This window comes from Urocampus carinirostris, chromosome 5, assembly GCF_059441175.1.
Source record: "Urocampus carinirostris isolate Australia breed hairy pipefish chromosome 5, RoL_Ucar_1.0, whole genome shotgun sequence".
NCBI classification, from domain to species: domain Eukaryota; kingdom Metazoa; phylum Chordata; class Actinopteri; order Syngnathiformes; family Syngnathidae; genus Urocampus; species Urocampus carinirostris.
The window spans coordinates 40,902,694-40,920,141 of NC_142353.1; the positions used below are offsets into that span (position 1 = coordinate 40,902,694).

The 17,448-nt window shown below is 42.7% G+C and overlaps 1 protein-coding gene across 3 annotated transcripts in view; it reads right to left on the bottom strand.

Annotated features, from left to right (window-relative positions):
• Nucleotides 1–17,448, bottom strand: part of tncb (tenascin Cb) — an 83,786-nt gene that overhangs the window by 23,484 nt on the left and 42,854 nt on the right. For 2 of the 3 annotated variants that reach the window (XM_088336838.1, XM_088336842.1), the window contains exons 8-11: nt 16,318–16,503; nt 11,565–11,654; nt 8,962–9,225; nt 1,066–1,341 (exon numbers count right to left, since the gene is read on the bottom strand). In XM_088336838.1, the coding sequence (XP_088192964.1) occupies nt 1,066–1,341; nt 8,962–9,225; nt 11,565–11,654; nt 16,318–16,503 (816 nt within the window). The remainder of the gene's footprint in view (nt 1–1,065; nt 1,342–8,961; nt 9,226–11,564; nt 11,655–16,317; nt 16,504–17,448) is intronic. The other variant, XM_088336839.1, reaches the window with a different exon arrangement.

The window sequence follows — 17,448 nt, forward strand, 5'->3', positions numbered from 1 at the left end:
GTTTTTGCAAGACATGCATGGGACAACCATAGTAAGATCAGCAATTTCTCAGTTCCTAGATTTGTTTAGCGACAGTTGCTAAAATTTGCTATATATATTTAATATATATATGTCATGATTACCGATGTGAATCACCTGTGCCCGCTCTTTTGGCGTCAACTGCCTTGGACTCTGATTGGCTCCCTGTCCCTATTTAAACCCACTCTTATCTGTCCCCTTTCGTCAGTCCGTCTGCGAACCTCAGTTTACACTAGGCAAGCCTTTTTCGACCCTGACTCCCACCTGTATTTTGCTCCTGTCTGTCCCCCTGCTTCGACACGTTTTTTGATCCTGACCATTTCTACTCCCCCGTCCCGGCTTTCGACACGTTTTTTGATCCTGACCATTTCTACTCTCCCGTCCCGGCTTTCGACCTCTTTATGTCCCCGAACACATCTACTGTCCTTTCCTGGCTTACGACTCGCTTACGACCCCGACAACGTTTTTGCTCTCCTGTCCCGGCTACTGACCCATTTTTCCAATTCTGCCAAAATAAGATGAGTTACATTCGAAATGAGCAATATTTTCTCTCAAATGGGTGAATTTCCATTACCTCTTTGCAGGATATGTTTGTAAATATCTATGATTTGTATTCAATTTATGTTTTAGTGTGTGAGTGGCATATCTGGCAAAATGTACTTGTTCTGTGTTTGCTTTCATCTCAAAATGTTTTCACAGCATTGTAATTATTTATGCTCACAAAGAAGAAAGAACAAAACCTTCCCTCAATGCCGAGTTTAAACCAAATACATTTTTCAGTGGCATGGCAGATAGCAATTATTCCATCTTTTATAAAATAAACATTCCTTGAGTGAAGTAATTTCGTAATTGCTGTTTTCAGTTTCTAAAAGATGAACGTATGAAATGTTTTTTTTACTCTTGGCAGAATTCCATAAAGAAAAATTGGACAGTCTCAACTACCCCTCATTTGGAAAGCCCAAATAAATAATCGCTCACAGTGTAAAGAAGCAAGAGATGAATGAAGCAAAGGAAAGAGCAATGCCCCATCAATGACCATGCTTATACCTGTGATGGTGTCTGCAAAGACAGGCTTTAGGAAGAGACCCCTGTGCACCCCGGACAGACTGGCCCTGTACCAGGTGGCAGGGGCCAGGCCAGAGATGACAAGGTCACGAGCATGGGCGGGCACTGTTTGATTTTGCCACTCGGCGCCCGTCTCTGCATCGGTAACCTCGACCAGAAAGCCTTCAAAAGCCCCTTCCTCTGCAGACCAGGACAGGAGGAAGCTGTCCCATGACACGTCGCTGATAGTGACATTAGCCACCGAGGGCTTCTTCTCCGCTGGGTGATAAAAAACATATCAACAGGGAGTTACAGAATGGTGACAAAGGAAAAAAAGGAAGTGGTTCGACCAGATGCTCTGATTGGGCTCCTACTTTTGTATCCTGAGTAGAAATTCTATGCTACAAAAAAATGTACATTGTATCTGTTACAAAAATCCAACTCAATAGTCCAAAGAGAACAGTTGGGTGCATTAAAAACACCAAACTGTCATAATTACTTTGGCGCCAAGTGCCTTGGACTCTGATTGGCTCCCTGTTCCTATTTAAACCTACTCCTATCTGTCCCCTGTTCAGTCCGTCTGTGAACCTCAGTTTACACTAGGCAAGCCTTTTTCTACCCTGACTCCCACCTGTTTTTTGCTCCTGTCTGTCCCCCGGCTTCGACCCGTTTTTGATCCTGATCACGTCTACTCTCCTGTCCCAGCTTTTGACCTTTTTTTTGTCCTCGACCACGTCTACTCTCCTTTCCTGGCTTAGGACTCGCTTCCGACCCCGACCACACTTTTGCTCTCCTGTCCCGGCTACCGATACGTTTTCTGTTCCCGACACCGCCATCGCTCACCACGGAAGTCTCACTTCCGCTTTCAGAGCGACCTGGTTCCCGCGCCCAGCGATCACTGGATCGTGGGGCAACACTTTTCTTTCTTCCAATTCAACTGAGAGAAACGTAACCCGGTGGGCCATGTCTCCGTTATGGTCTTGACACAACCATTATTTACCAAATCCAATATTCTCAAATGTCTTCATTCAGTTCGGGGTTTGGCAACCCAAAATATTACCATATTTGACCCAAATATACATATATATATATATATATATATATATATATATATATATATATATATATATATACACATATATATATATATATATTTGATTATTTATATGCATCTGAAACTCATGACAAAAAGTTACCGGACACCAGAGCAGACAACTCTGAGAAGTTGCCTACCCCGCTATAAAGTTGCCTGCCCCATTTTTCAAAACTTGAAACACAATAAGACAACTAATCACAAGAAAAAAAACATTGTTGCACTTTTAAATTAAGTTTATTATAAATCTGCCTATAACATTCATTGCATGTATATGACATCGCTGTTTTCCATCTGCCATCAGGATGTACCTGTATTAACTCATCTTCATTCACGCATGTTTGCGTTGCGTCGTCTGCTACAAGCCACGTGAACTCCTCTTATCACGATGCTTTTAATGTAAGTGTATGTTTTGTAGCGTCATACATTTTGTTAGCTTTTTTTGAATCTATCTTCTGGGCCTGATGTTTTGGCTTGATTCCTAACCACGTATCCATTTTTCTTGTGTTCTCTGTGTGTCTACATTGGAATATGACATGTAAATGCACAACCTTATACGCTCGGGAGAGTCCGGAAGCAGGAAGTTATTCGATGCAGGCTTCTGATTGGCTGCAGAGTATGCAAATTGCCAAACAAACCGACATTTCCAAATCAAACGATGATTTCGAAAACGGAATAAAGCAAACGTTTGTTTTCTTCTTGAAAAAGTTGTCGGCCACCCGGGTGGAGACGTTTTGTAAGTTGTACGCCCAACGTAAGAGATGCATGCCCCGTATTTCAGACACTGTTATATGGCAGGTATTTATACACGTACTTCTACATATGGCAAGACTGGTCCTCCATATACTATATTACCGTGTGTCAGAGAAGGCGTAAAGGTTAAAAGCATCGGCAAAGACGAGCAAGGCAGCTTGTGTATGTTAATGACCGGGAATAAGCCATTAACATTTGAAGGTGCGGCGTAGTCCTGCCAGAACGGCAGAAAGTACGCTGTCCACTTCAAACTCATGCAGAAGCCATGCGGAACAATGCACAAAAGCCTGCAAACGGAGTCCATTATGCGACCGGCATTCAGAAGATAGATTAAACGGAGATGAAGATGGAGGGTGCAGATAAACGTCCTATTATTCTCTGATAGCAGACGTCGTGAAAGAAAGCCTGGCTTGAAATCAAACCAAGCATCTTTGCTAAGGCGGTCAAATCAATTGTTTGAACTTTTGGGAAGTTTTTTGGGTGGTGGGGGTCCTAATTACGTGATAAAGACAAAGTTTAGAAAATGGAGTACGCTGTGCGAAATTCAGTGTCAGCCAAAGTGTTATCAGACCTCAGTTGAGTTTTATGAAAGGCGGGTCAACATTTGAAAAACATTTTCTATGCATGCGGCCTTACTACTGTGTTTCAGCAAAATCATATTTCATCTGCTCAATAAGTGTTTCCCAAAAAGTGCCTTGGCAAAATAACGCTAAGAAAAGACAAACATCACTGTGTGTCACGGTTGCCCATTGCCCTCACTTGGCTCCGCCCATTTGGCGCCAGCTGCGGTTCGTTGCCTCATTGGCTTCCCTCCTATTTAAGCTCAGTGCTCTCACTCACGCCTTGTCAGTCCGTCAACAAACCTCTGCACCCACAAGACATGTGTTTTGTCTCTGTCCAGTATCCTGCTTGTGTATCCTGTTCGGTATCGATCCCGTCTATTTCGTCCTGTTTGACATCTGACTCCAGTCCCCAGTGTCTGGTATAGATCCCGTCTGTCTCGTCCTGTTTGATATCTGACTCCAGTCTCCAGTATCGGGTATCGATCCCGTCTATCTCGTGCTGTTTGGTATCTGACTCCATTCTCCAGTATCTGGTATTGATCCCGTCTGTCTCGTCCTGTCTGATATCTGACTCCAGTCTCCAATGTCTAGTATTGATCCCGACTGTCTCATCATGTCTGATATCTTGCTACGGTCTCCAGTATCGGGATACGATCCCGTCTATCTTGTCCTGTTTGATATCTGACTCCAGTCTCCAGTATCAGGTATCAATCCCGTCTAAGTCGTCCTGTTTGATATCTGACTCCAGTCCCCAGTGCCTGGTATCGATTCCGTCTATCTCGTCCTGTTTGATATCTGACTCCAGTCTCCAGTATCGGGTATCGATCCCGTCTATGTCGTCCTGTTTATTATCTGACTCCATTCTCCAGTATCTGGTATCGATCCCGTCTGTCTCGTCCTGTCTGATATCTGACTCCAGTCTCTATCCTGTCTGTCTCGTCCTGTCCGGTTATGATTACCGATTTAAATTACCTGTGCCCGCTCATTTGGGGCCAGCCGCTGGGGGCCATCTGATTGGCTCCCTGTCCTTTTTCAAACCCATTCCTGTCACTCTCCGGTTGTCAGTCCGTCTGCGAACCTCTGTTGATACAAGGCAATCCTTTTTGACCCGGACTCACGTTTTTGCACCTTTTTTCCACCTGCCCGTTCCTGTTCTCCCCGTTCGTCTCTGGCTCCGACCTGTTTGTTGATCCTGACCTTGTTTGCTCTCCTGTCCCGGCTACCAAGCCATTTTTCCGTCCCTACACCGCCATCACCCGCTACGGAAGATCCACTTCTGTATTCGGACCACAATCCGAATGCGAGAACGACTTGCTTCCCGGAGCCCGTCCTCTTTCTTTCAATAACACTTGTGGTTAACATTACGCAATTGGGTCCTGATTCTGTTCTGGTCGTGACAAAATCGGCCCTTACATTATCGTCTTCAAGACAGTCCTGAAGTGAAGCGCTTTGCATTGCATTAATAATGCTGCTATTGAAGGAAATATTATTAGAAGTTTTTGGGTTGGCTGGTCATTTTTAATTATTAATTCTTCTAAACGTGAATATATTATAATATCTGTGGTTGAAATTGCACAATCCTTTAATTTTATAGATCTGAGAACTGGAGTAGTTTTCTTTATGTGGGTCGTGGTTTGTAACTAGGTTGGGATGGTACAGTGGAACCTCGGTTTTCGAACGACTCACAGTTCGAACAAACCGAAGTCCGAACAAAAAATTCGAGAAATTGCTTCGTGGTTCGGACAAAAATCGGAGTTCAAACGCCGGTACGACAGCTATGGCTAACTGTAGTGCAGTGGTACAGTCTAGGGGTGGATGTTTCACATTACAATTTTTTACACCTTTTAATTTTTTTTAGGTGCAATTGCACCTCCACTACACTAGGGGACGTCCGAAATTAAACAAATTTGTAGCAAATGGGCCGAGTTACAGAATTTCGTCGAACTCCACCACCCCGATGAAGCTGCAGCCACCAGAGTCATCAATGACTTTAACGACACTGTCATGAACCACTTCCGAAAAGTGCTAAAAAGAAGGCAGAAGCAAGTGTCATTGGATAGATATTTTAAGAGAAAAGAACATCCTGTAGCCGAGTCATCCGTAGCAAAAAATGTGTGAGCACCCCTCAGACAGAAGAGCTCCCCCAAGTTTTTATGGAAGGGGACTCTCCTTCCAAACAATAATTTTCCTTCCTCCTCCATCCCTCTCCACCGTCCATCTGCGCCTTCTGCTGACCGCCACAAAGCTAAAAAATCCTATTCATAATTCTTTTCTTTATCCTTTTTTTATTTTTACACGTTTATGTTAGCGTATTCCCCTGCCCACTGCCCGGAGATGGCTGGGATGGGCTCCAGCCCCCCCACGACCCTAATGAGGATAAGCGGTACGGCTAATGAGAGATGTTAGCGTAATCTTTCGTACGGAAGATTACGATAACGCGAACGTACGATTAGCCTGGGTTACATTTATGTTTATGTTATTTGCGTCTTAAAGGTAAACAAAGGTAAACATTCAGGGTGTTGGAACAGATTAAAACGATTTACATTATTTGTAATGGGAAAAATGATTTCGGTGTTCGAACAAATCGCTTTTCGAACAGGGTTCTGGAACGGATTTTGGTCGAGAACCGAGGTTCCACTGTAGTTCCTGAAGTCAGACAAGTTGAGAAGCACTAGTTAAACCACAATCATCCACTTTCGATTGCACGGTGGACTGTATCCTCCTCTGCCGTTTTATTGCAAGTATCACATTCAATTCACATCAAATTCATGTAATCCTCTCAATGACTCTAAGTAAAGCAACCATCTCAACCTGGTCTCATCTCCACCCTTCCTCCTCTCTGCAATCTCTGCTGTAAAACCGATCAAATCCATCTCGGTGTCTGGAGACGATAAAGGCTGCCGATCGGTGCAGGCCGTGGATTAGGGGCTGCTTATTTTGGAAGAGCACGTTTTAACAGGACTCCCAGCATGTGGTCTTTTATCTGACGCACCCAGAGTTCATCGTGGTCAAATCGCACAAAACCAGAGGGAGCAAGGCTCACGTCGACAATTACCACATGAATGAACCTTGTTCAATGCCGCCTCACACCACCACTGACATCACCATGCCCATTATGGTGCCGTCCTAAAATACACAATGAAATGTTATTTATAACACTCCCCCATCGCCTAATATTTTGGTTTCTGTCCCTAAATGTTGGATCATGATGCAGAAGTGAAAAATAAAATGAGTGGCTTGGAGGCAGTTTGAGCAGTTTAAGGAATTACATTATTATATTGTTTCATTTTTAGAACTTTTATAGCCAATCAGTGCCTGAACGTATAGACAGGGTTGGGTAGGGTTACTTTAACTTGATTACTTTCAATTACTTTTGGATTACTCTAATACTAAATATGCTAATAAAAGACAAAATAAACTAAATATGAATAAAATCACAAAATTTTGTGCAGGCTTGGGGAGTAACGGAAAACATGGAACGGCAAAAATGATGTTGGCAAGCTGTTTGGATTTATTTTCATTTTGTTTCTGTCGCATTTTATGTTAGTTTTGCCAGAAATCAAAGAGATCAAAGCCAGGAGAGAAAGCTTACCACATGTTGTGAGTCATCATTTTATTCATATTTATTTTCTTTTGTCTTTTATTAGCATATTTGGTATTGGAGTAATCCAAAAGTAATTGAAAGTAATCAAGTTAAAGCAGGGGTGTCAAACTCATTTTACCTCGGGGGCCACACGATAGAACAAACATTCTCTCGTGGGCCGGACTAGTATATTGGAAAGAAAGAAAAAGAAAGAAATAAGACAAAGCAAAGTAGAGAAAAAGAGAGAGGGTGGGACAATGAAAGAGAGAAAGGGAAAGAGAGAAGAGAGAGGGAGAGAGAATGTGAGAAACAAAAAATATATAAAGACAAATAGTGAGAGAGGGGGAAAGAAAGAGAGAGAATAATATCCAAAGAGAAATAAAAAGAGAGATAGAGGGAAGGAGAGAAGAGAGAAGGAGAGAAAGAGAGAATGGGAGAAGGAGAGAAGGGGAACGCAGGAGAGAGCAAAAGAGAGAAAATGAAAAATGGAAGAGAGAGCAAAAGAAGGTAAAAAGACACAGAGAAAGAGAGAAAGAGAAACAAAGAAAGAGAAAAAGACACAGAAAGTGAAAGAGAGACAAAGAGTGAGAAAAAGGGAGGAAAAGAGAGAGAGAGAGAGAGATAGAGATAGAGAGAGGGAGAAAAAGAAAGAAATACAAGTACACCGTCTTTGTGAGAGGCACCTGGCTTTGGCAACATCAAGTGGACATATTTAGGCCTGCAGCTCGTTTTTCTCTTGCGCTTCTCTGAGCGTCGTCTCGTGGGCCGGATTCAATCCCTTAGCGGGCCTGATCTGGCCCGCGGGCCGCATGTTTGACACCCCTGAGTTAAAGTAACCCTACATTGTTCCTGAGTGCCAAAATGTAAAAGTAGGCTTGTTTTCCTCATGAGCATGGCTGTAAATTCGATTTTGTATTGTTAGCACCTTTTTCCGAGGCCAGGACAGTACTGTAGTGCTTATTTCCGCCACTACCTGCATGTGGCGCTGTGAAATCAGCTTCCGCTTCCTAGTTCATGTGTAAACATTCCACTCTATCTCCAGTGCATTGTTATAAATTCCTCAAAGGGAAGTAGAATGACCAAATATTGAATGAGATAACTGTCATGATTACCGATATGCTTCACCTGTGCCCCCTCCTTTGGCACCAACTGCCTCGGACTCTGATTGGCTCTCTGTGCCTATTTAAACCCACTCCTATCCGTCCCCTGTTGTCAGTCCGTCTGCGAACCTCAGTTTACACTAGGCAAGCCTTTTTTTTTTTACCCTGACTCCAACCAGTTTTTTCCTCGCGTCTGTCCCCCGGCTTCGATCCGTTTTTGATCCTACTCTGCCGTCCGGGCTTTCGACGTTTTTTATCCGCGACCACGTCTACTCTCCTTTCCTGGCATACGACTCGCTTCCGACCACGTTTTTGCTCTCCTGTCCCGACACCGCCATCGCTCGCCCCGGAAGTCCCTCTTCTGCATTCAGAGCAACCTGCTTCCTGCGCCCAGCGATCACCGGATCGTAGGGGCAACCCTTTCCTTTCTTCCAATAAAACTGAGAGAAACAATCAAGTGGGTCCTGTCTCCGTTCTGGTCCTGACAATAACAAAAAAGCAGTCAAGCTAATCCTTCTGTTACAAGACATTCCAACAAAAGCAATGGCATTAGTTGTTTTTTCAAATCTGTGACAAATGCTAAAAAAAAAAAGGAAAATATGTGCTGTAAGAGGGACAAAACATTATATTCCCTGAACAACCTGGAAACAAAATATTAGACAGGAAATCACACATATAGCGTATATTGCATTTCTTTTTTGTCTGTTCTCAACTGTGGCATCATTGATACCAGTTATTCTAAAATAAACAATGATACGTTTGATATCACTCCCCAAAATTAATGTTGCATAATTCATATTCACTGACCTGTTGGCGCTGAGATGGTAGTTGGTGCGCTGGTCCTTCGGCCTCTCTCAGCAGTGATGCTGATGGAATAAAGCATGCCTGGGGTTAGGCCTCTCAAAGTATGAGCTTCAGAACCTCCAGGTACCACTTCCTCTGCCCTTTGGCCATCGGCGGAAACATAAACAAGTCGGTAGGAGTCCAGCTTTGCCAGCGGGCGCCTCCACTCTAACATCATAGTTGTTTCTGTCACTTCGGCAACAGTTAGATCCTTAGGTGCATCCAGGGCTGCAACAAGAAGGATGGTAGTTTGTGAACGAGTGAAAGTCAGAAAAAAAAATCAATGCGGGTGCATTATAATTCTTTTTACACTAAAAACAGCATTAACATATTAACAATTTTTGAAGGCCTACATAAACTTAAGCTGTGTGGCGATACAGGCTGAAGTTATATGCTATTTAATACACTGTTATCGTACATAAAGTCAAACATACTTGTTCTAAAATCTGACTTCAGTGTTTGAGGGCAAACTATGAGAGAAGGTTTGTCGTGAACAGCACTTTGCCTTTTCTTCCCATTTTTGTAGATAACAATGACTAAATGACCTCGCCTGGAGGCAAGGGCGATGACCTATCACCCTTCTCCCAATGCTTCAAAGGACGATTGGGAAAATTGCATCAACACGGCGCGGATTAATCAGTCAGAGGCTTGATCATGGGGCGTGGACAGTTCATCCCATGTGGTATAAAAGTGGGCAATCCGGAAGCCCCCGTCATCTCTTCTGCACATAATCGAAATATTGGCACTGCGGAAAAGATCTGATTTGTTCAACTCTTTGATTCGGCTAAATAAAGTGATATGTGGACAATACTCGTCATTCGGCTGATTAAATTTCTCTGGCTTTTGAATATGCTCCAACTGTATGGGTTCAGACACGTGTAGTGTTTTCTGAGTCAGATTTAAGTTTAATAAATGCTAAAACGGTACAAGCATAGGCCATTCCCTATCTTATACAAAAAAGTACGTTCCTAGTGTAGAGCAAAAAAAAAACAGCAAAACATTGACTTCCAAGTAACTCAGAACTTTGGAATGGATGGAATGACTGCGTCCTTTTTAGACAGTTTCCGAACGTACCAATTCACTATGTACCATAAAAAGTAAGTAATAGTAATTAAAACATCCAACGATATGTATTGATATAATAATGTTCTGAAACAATTATGTCGACTGAAGGGGCATTTTCAAGTACAAAACATTACGCACATTTCTCACTTTTTAGGCTTTCTAAGAAGTTTAGCAACTTCAAAGACCGTTACCCGCTACTATGAGTATCAGATATCTAAGACCACGCACATTGAGGCATGATCTGGTCAAGCGTCTCTGGTCCATATAAAAAGGGGAGCTGATCGATTGCTTGCTCTCTTTTCTACCGCCTTGCATGACGGCCGCACTAAGCGGCCTTGCAGGCTTGCACTGCGGACTTGGGTCCAGCACTTGGGCCATACGCTGAGGTCATGTGGAGCACGAGAGCAAATATCTCCGCATCAACAAGTAAGAGGGCGGTTTCAGATTTAACACCATGTTTGCTGGTTCTTTTGGAATTAGCTTTTTTTTCTGCAAATGGGAATCCCCCCAAATTGACTAGCATTATAGCGGGAAATTTTAGTTTTGTGCTACTTTCAGCAGTTAAAATCTCCGGCACCTTCTTTTCCCTTTTCTTTTTTTTTTACCCTATCATTAATCCTCTCTGTTAACAAATTGTGTGTGTTATTTCCATCGGCCTGGTTCATTGATTCCATTTTCTTGGGATTAGTAATTCATATCAGAACTCAAACAGCTCAAAGAATAACGTATTTTTTTTTTATCAGACTGACTGCAGTCAACAAATAATTTGTTTCAACCCTAACGATTTTCAAAATTAAAGCTAGAAAAATCCCTACACTGGCTTTTACTATTGTAGTGTAAACAACAGTTGAACATTATTAAATTTCTTGAAAATACTCCAAGAAAAGTTCTGATAAAAACAGCTTTAGTGAAAGAATGCAAATTAACTACAAATTACTCTCTGTTGATTTATTTCATTGCAAATAGGATACCTCCGATATCTAAACCATGGGTACTCATTAGCGCCCATGATCTAAACATTGCTTTTCATAAACACAGGGGCACTTTGCTTGTAAAATAACATTTTATTACAAGAACACTGAACTTAAGTATGAACAATGCATGCATTTTGCAAGAATTTTTCAGTACTGGAAGTTTCCGCGACGTGACACAATTTTAGTCTTGCTAATGCCACTCACACACTCTCAATTGCTGGATAGAGGAAGCAACACTAGGAAGTAGATAACAATGATTTAGTGGTGATTTATCATACCGAAGCCATTCCCAGATGCTTGATACTTACTGTTCAGCAGCGCCAAAGCCTTTAGGATGTTTTTTAGAAATAATTTTAAAAAACCCAATGGATTTTTACGTTTTGCCGTACATTATGGCACTGAATGAGTTGTTCTTACTCAAAATTGGGAATGATACTAGCGTGTAACTTGAATTACACACAGACAATAGCTGACATTTTAAGGGACTAATTGTGTTATCGTAGCAAGAGACAAGTGAAAGCATCATACCGGTTACAGCATTGGTGGTCGTGGGCAGACTCTCCCGTTCGCCTTTCACTGCTGTCACTCCCATTCCGTACTCAGTGCCCGGTCTCAGACCTAGGTAAACACGCAAAACAACTCAGGGAAAACAACGGCATGAAATTGTTTTCTCAAATTCCTACGTCTTTCACCGGATGAATGGCCGCGTCATGAAGTGGCCAGCTGTTTTGCGCTAATGGCTTCAGTGGCCATGGCAAATACAAAAACACGTTCATGTGGCGCGATGACACAATAGCTTGCAGCCAAATTGCATTTCATGGTAAGCTTAAGCGCATAGTGCAACACGGCTGGTGTATTTGCATTGATGGATCTATAGGGCCCTTGTCGTGCAACAGAAACACTAGACCCAATGATACAGCCGGCTTTAGAAAGCCTCGGGTTTCCACAATTAAGCCCTCTCTAGGCCCGATCGCCTTTAATTCCTTTATTAACTCCCACAGAGGTCATCACACACGGAGTTCTGCAGCATGAAATTACACCTAATACCCAGGAAACTCATTATCAATAAAATCACGAGCGTGAAGGCAATTACAGATAATAACTGTGTGAAAGCACTACTGAGATGCGGGGAGGAGAGGGGGACGTCTGCTGAATGGACACAATGCTTTATTTCCATGAGATGGGCCTCCCAAGGACAAAGAATTGCACCAGACAAAGACACTATTAGACAAACTTTTTCCCCCCTTTTTTTTCCTTATTCTGTTTTATGTACAAACAAACTTAATAAAAAGGCTTAAAGTCTTGCTTTATAATGTCAACAGTGTTGAGAGATGGAAAAAATGTCTCTTGAAGTAGGAAAACAGAGATAGTGATTCAATTTAAAGTGTGAATGCCGAATCCCCCTGGGTGGTTTTCTCATAAAGTGGGCTTTTTCAAGTCGGGCAAACATTTCACTATCAAAAACAAATAAAAGCCACTGTGGAAATGAAGTGGCAGATCATGACATTGTCCGTTTAACAAGATAGACTACAAATAGCCCAATATTCGAAAAGTAAACATTTCATACAATAAAACATGACTTTCCCTCATAAACCTTTCAATTGTGTACCTAGGATGCATGTTTGGGCCCCCAACTCATTTCGTTACTTTTCACGATTCTTAAATTGAACAGAAATTTACAGAAACATGGACCTGTTGCTCTATGGGACGTCACAGGAGACTGCAACAAATATCACTAGACAATTATCACTTCAATTATATATATTTTACTAGAAAGAAATATTGTTTTGTCCAGGGTTCGTACGTTTTTTATGGGCCCATTCAAGTACAGACGCTCCCCTACTTACGAACAATCGAGTTACGAAAAATGGTAGATACGGAAAATACTTATAAGTTAGATTTTGTATTGTGTGCCTTGTTCCGAGTACAGGACAGTACTGTAGTGCTTCTTTCCGCCACTACTAGCATGTGGTGGAGCTGTGAGAGGTCACCCAGCATTCACCCCTAGTTCATGTGTAAACATACTATACTGTATCTCCAGCGCGTTAAGAACTTTAAGATTTTTATTGTTTAATATATCGTGCATCCTTTCAATATGGTTTGTGTGAAGTGTAAAGAAGAGGTGAGGCTGTTTCTTTTGAAAAAAAAAAGTGGAATAAGAAAGCTTGATGCGGTTGAGAAAATGGTTGGATCGCTTTTGTTGGGCCACTTTCTACCACGGAGGAGGAAGTCGCCTGACTCTTGAAGCTCATCTTCCAAAAGTAAGTTAAACTTAACTTTATTTATCTTTATAGAGCATATTATTTTATGAAATGTTTATTTTTTAGTACAAAACAATACAAGTTACTTATACAAGCCCTATACATACTTATGTAAACCTTTAAGATACAGAATACAGCACTGAAGCAACTTACGAACAAATTCAACTTCTTCATTCTTCTTCTTCATTCTTTATTCAGACGCTGCCCTACCTACGAACAAGATCGTTCGTATGTAGGGCCGCGTCTGTACTTTTAACGATTTTCAAAGCCATTTTTCCAATTTCTCTAGTAACAAAAAATGAAGTTATCCGGTGTGAAACACGAATTTTGCAGAGCCACATTGTATCGATAGTGAAATGAAAAGAACTGCCTTAACATTTAGTGACAGAAAAAACAAAAAAAACAACCCAAATTGGGTTTTAAGATATATTTTCTCACAGTTTTGCACACTTGTTTAGGATGGTGATGACCCTGTGAAATGAATAAACAATTGTAAAGACTTTTAAAGAGTCAAACTTGGCAACTTTAGCAACTTTAGACCACATTTGTCAAACTCATGGCCCGTGGGCCAGTTGTGGTCAGCCACATTATTTCATATAGCCCGAGAAACCATGTTGAGAGAAGCACAAGAGAAAAATGAGCAAAACAATAACCCGCAGCTTATAATATGTCCCCTTGATCTCCCCAAAGACAAGCGCCATTCCCAAAGCAACCACTCTAGCTGTTTTTACTGACCATTAATCAACCAGAGAACATCGAGAAAACCCACATCAACGTTATTTTACCTAAAATACAAGCAGGGTTGGGTAGGGTTACTTTAACTGGATTACTTTCAATTACTTTTGGATTACTCCAATACCAAATATGCTAATAAAAGACAAAAGAAACTAAATATTGTGCAGGCTTGGGGAGTAACGGAATACAGTAAAAATACGGCAAAAATGATGTTGGCAAGCTGTTTGGATTTATTTTCATTTTGTTCCTGTCGCATTTTATGTTAGTTTTGCCGGAGATCAAAGAGATCAAAGCCAGGAGAGAAAGCTTACCACGTGTTGTGAGTCATCATTTTATTCATATTTAGTTCCTTTTGTCTTTTATTAGCATATTTGGTATTGGAGTAATCCAAAAGTAATTGAAAGTAATCCAGATAAAGTAACCCTACCCAACCCTGGTGGTGATGACCACCGGACATAAATAATCAATTTTGAGGACTTTTAAGGAGTCAAACTTGGGGGTCAACTCACGACCCGTGGGCCAGTTCTGGTCAGCCACATTATTTTATGTGGCCCGAGAGACCATGTTGAGAGAAGCACAAGAGACAAACGAGCCAAACAATGACCCGCAGCTGATAATATGTCCCCTTGATGTCCCCAAAGACAAGCACCATTCCCAAAGCTGTTTTTACTGACTACCATCAATCAACCAGAGAACATCGAGGAAACCCACACCAATGTTATTTGACCTGAAATACAAGTCACTGATGCGCTATTTGAGGCAATGTAAACTTAAGGAAAAAAAAAGCACCTAAGTGTCTTTGCAGAAGTTCAAAGATATGTAAAGAAATATGAAATCTAACAGTGAAGTAATCATATTAGGGTCTGAGAGTCTGTTTTTTCTACCATGTGGCCCCTGAGCTAAACTGTGTTTGTGTTAGGGATTGACATTATTAAAACTATTTCGTGGCTATATTTGCACAGATAAAATACATGTATATAGTTTAATTCTACATGATTATGGCAGACAAGAACTTACGTCCGTTCTGGATGGATTCCAAACCGAGAGAGAGAGTGGTTTATTTTCGTCAGAGAAATCAGTACAGACAAGAACACGACTTCAAAATAAAAGAATACAAGATTGATAAACGTACAAAAGATATCATTACACTCGTTGTTGAAACGTTACTTTATGTGTGTGTGTGTGTGTGTATGAGAAACATTGTTTTTATCTCATCTCATCTCATCAGCCGTACCGCTTATCCTCATTAGGGTCGCGGGGGGGCTGGAGCCCATCCCAGCCATCTACGGGCAGTGGGCAGGGGACACCCTGAACTGGTTGCCAGACAATCGCAGGGCACACAACTCGCTCTCTCATTATATTACTAAATATAAAAACAATGGGCAGCGCGGCGGCGCAGTGGTTAGCGCTTGTGCGGCACAGTTCATGTCATGGGAACCTGTCGTGGGTTCAAATCCAGCTCCAGACTTCCTGTGCGGAGTTTGTATGTTCTCCCCGTGCTTGCGTGGGTTTCCTCCGGGCACTCCGGTTTCCTCCCACGTTCCAAAAAAACCGTGCATTTCAGGTGAATTGGCCGGTCCAAATTGTCCCTAGGTGTGAATGAGCGAGTGAGTTGTCTGTCCCCGTGTGCCCTGCGATTGGCTGGCAACCAGTTCAGGGTGTCCCCTGCCCACTGCCCGATGATTGCTGGGATGGGCTCCAGCACCCCCGCGACCCTACTGAGGATAAGCGGTGCAGCTAATGAGATGAGATGAATATAAAAACAAGTTAATTACCTTGAGACAGAAGTTCAAGAAATTTACATTGAAAACCTGACAGTTTGATACCCCTGCTTTAAACACACGTTGCATCAGGACCTCATCTCATTCTCATCTCATTAGCCGTACCGCTTATCCTCATTAGGGTTGCGGGAGGGCTGGAGCCCATCCCAGCCATCTCCGGTCAGTGGGCAGGGGACACCCTGAACTGGTTGCCAGCCAATCGCAGGGCACACAAGGACAGACAATTCATTTGCTCATTCACACCTAGGGACAATTTGGACCGGCCAATTCACCTGAAATGCATGTTTTTGGAACGTGGGAGGAAACCGGAGAGCCCGGAGGAAACCCACGCAAGCACGGGGAGAACATACAAACTCCGCACAGGAAGTCTGGAGCTGGATTCAAACCCACGACAGGTTCCCATGACATGAACTGTGCCGCACAAGCACTAACCACTGTGCCGCCGTGCTGCCGCATCAGGACCAGTAGTCCCTAATTGTCTAGAAGTACGAGGATTGTGCTTACCCGAAATCTTGGCCTGTGTTGTGTCTTTGGTTCCGGGAGTGAAGAGCAGTTCTCTGTGCTCGCCTCCAGACAGAGGCCCGTACTTTATGCGATAGTTATCCACCTGAGCTTGACTGTTTCTCCACTCCAAAGTGATGCTTTCATCCGTCAGCTCCAGCTTCTGAAGGTCCTTGGGGGCATCCAGGTCTAACACACACATATAGTTGATTTTGTACTAATGCAAAACAAGTTGTTTTCGCCACGGGCAGCGACAGAAAGTTTCCTGCCACAGGAAGTACGTATTCATCATTTATGTGAACTTGCTGGGCCGAGCGCTCCTTTGATCAACAACCGCCATTAAACGCACCACGGTAGAGATCCTTTCTCATAAATGTATAGAATGTGTGGTCCTTCACTTAAAGTCTCTCCCTCTGAGGCTCTCTGTTAGTCTTTCTGTCTCTCTTCCTCTCTCTCTTTCTTTCTCTTTCTCTCTCTCTCTCAGTCTATTAGTCCCTCGCTTTTAGTTTCCCTCTCAGTCTCTCATTCTCTCTTTTTATCTCTCTGTGTCAGTCTCTCCCCCTCACTCTGTCTTTGTCAGCCTCTCTCTCTCTCTCTCTCTCTCTCTCTCTCTCTCTCACTCACTCTCTCTCTTTCTCTCTCAGTCTCTAAGTGTCTCGCTTTTAGTTTCTTTCTCAGTCTCGTAGTCTCTCTCTCTCTTTATTACCTCTCTGTGTCAGTCTCTCTCCCCCGCTCTGTCTCTGTCAGTTTCTCTCTTTCTCTCCCTCTCTCTGTCTCTTTCTCTCTCTCTCTCTATTCCCCCCCTCTCTTTCTCTCTGTCTCCAAGTCCCTCATTTTTAGTTTCTTTCTCAGTCTCTCTCTATCTTTTAATCTCTCTGTGTCAGTCTATCTCCCCCTCTCTGTCTCTGTCAGTGGCTCTTGCTCTCTCTCTCTCTCTCTCTCCCTCTCTCTCTTTCAGTCTTTCACTCTACCAGTCTCTTTCTCAGTCCCTCTCTCGCCTTCTACCCCTCTTTGTCTCTGTCAGTCTCTCTCTCACTTTCTCTCTTTCTCTCCCACTCTTTCTCTCTCCCTCTCTCTTTTAGTCTCTTTCTCATTCTCTCACTATCCCAGTCTCTTTCTCAGTCTCTCTCTCTC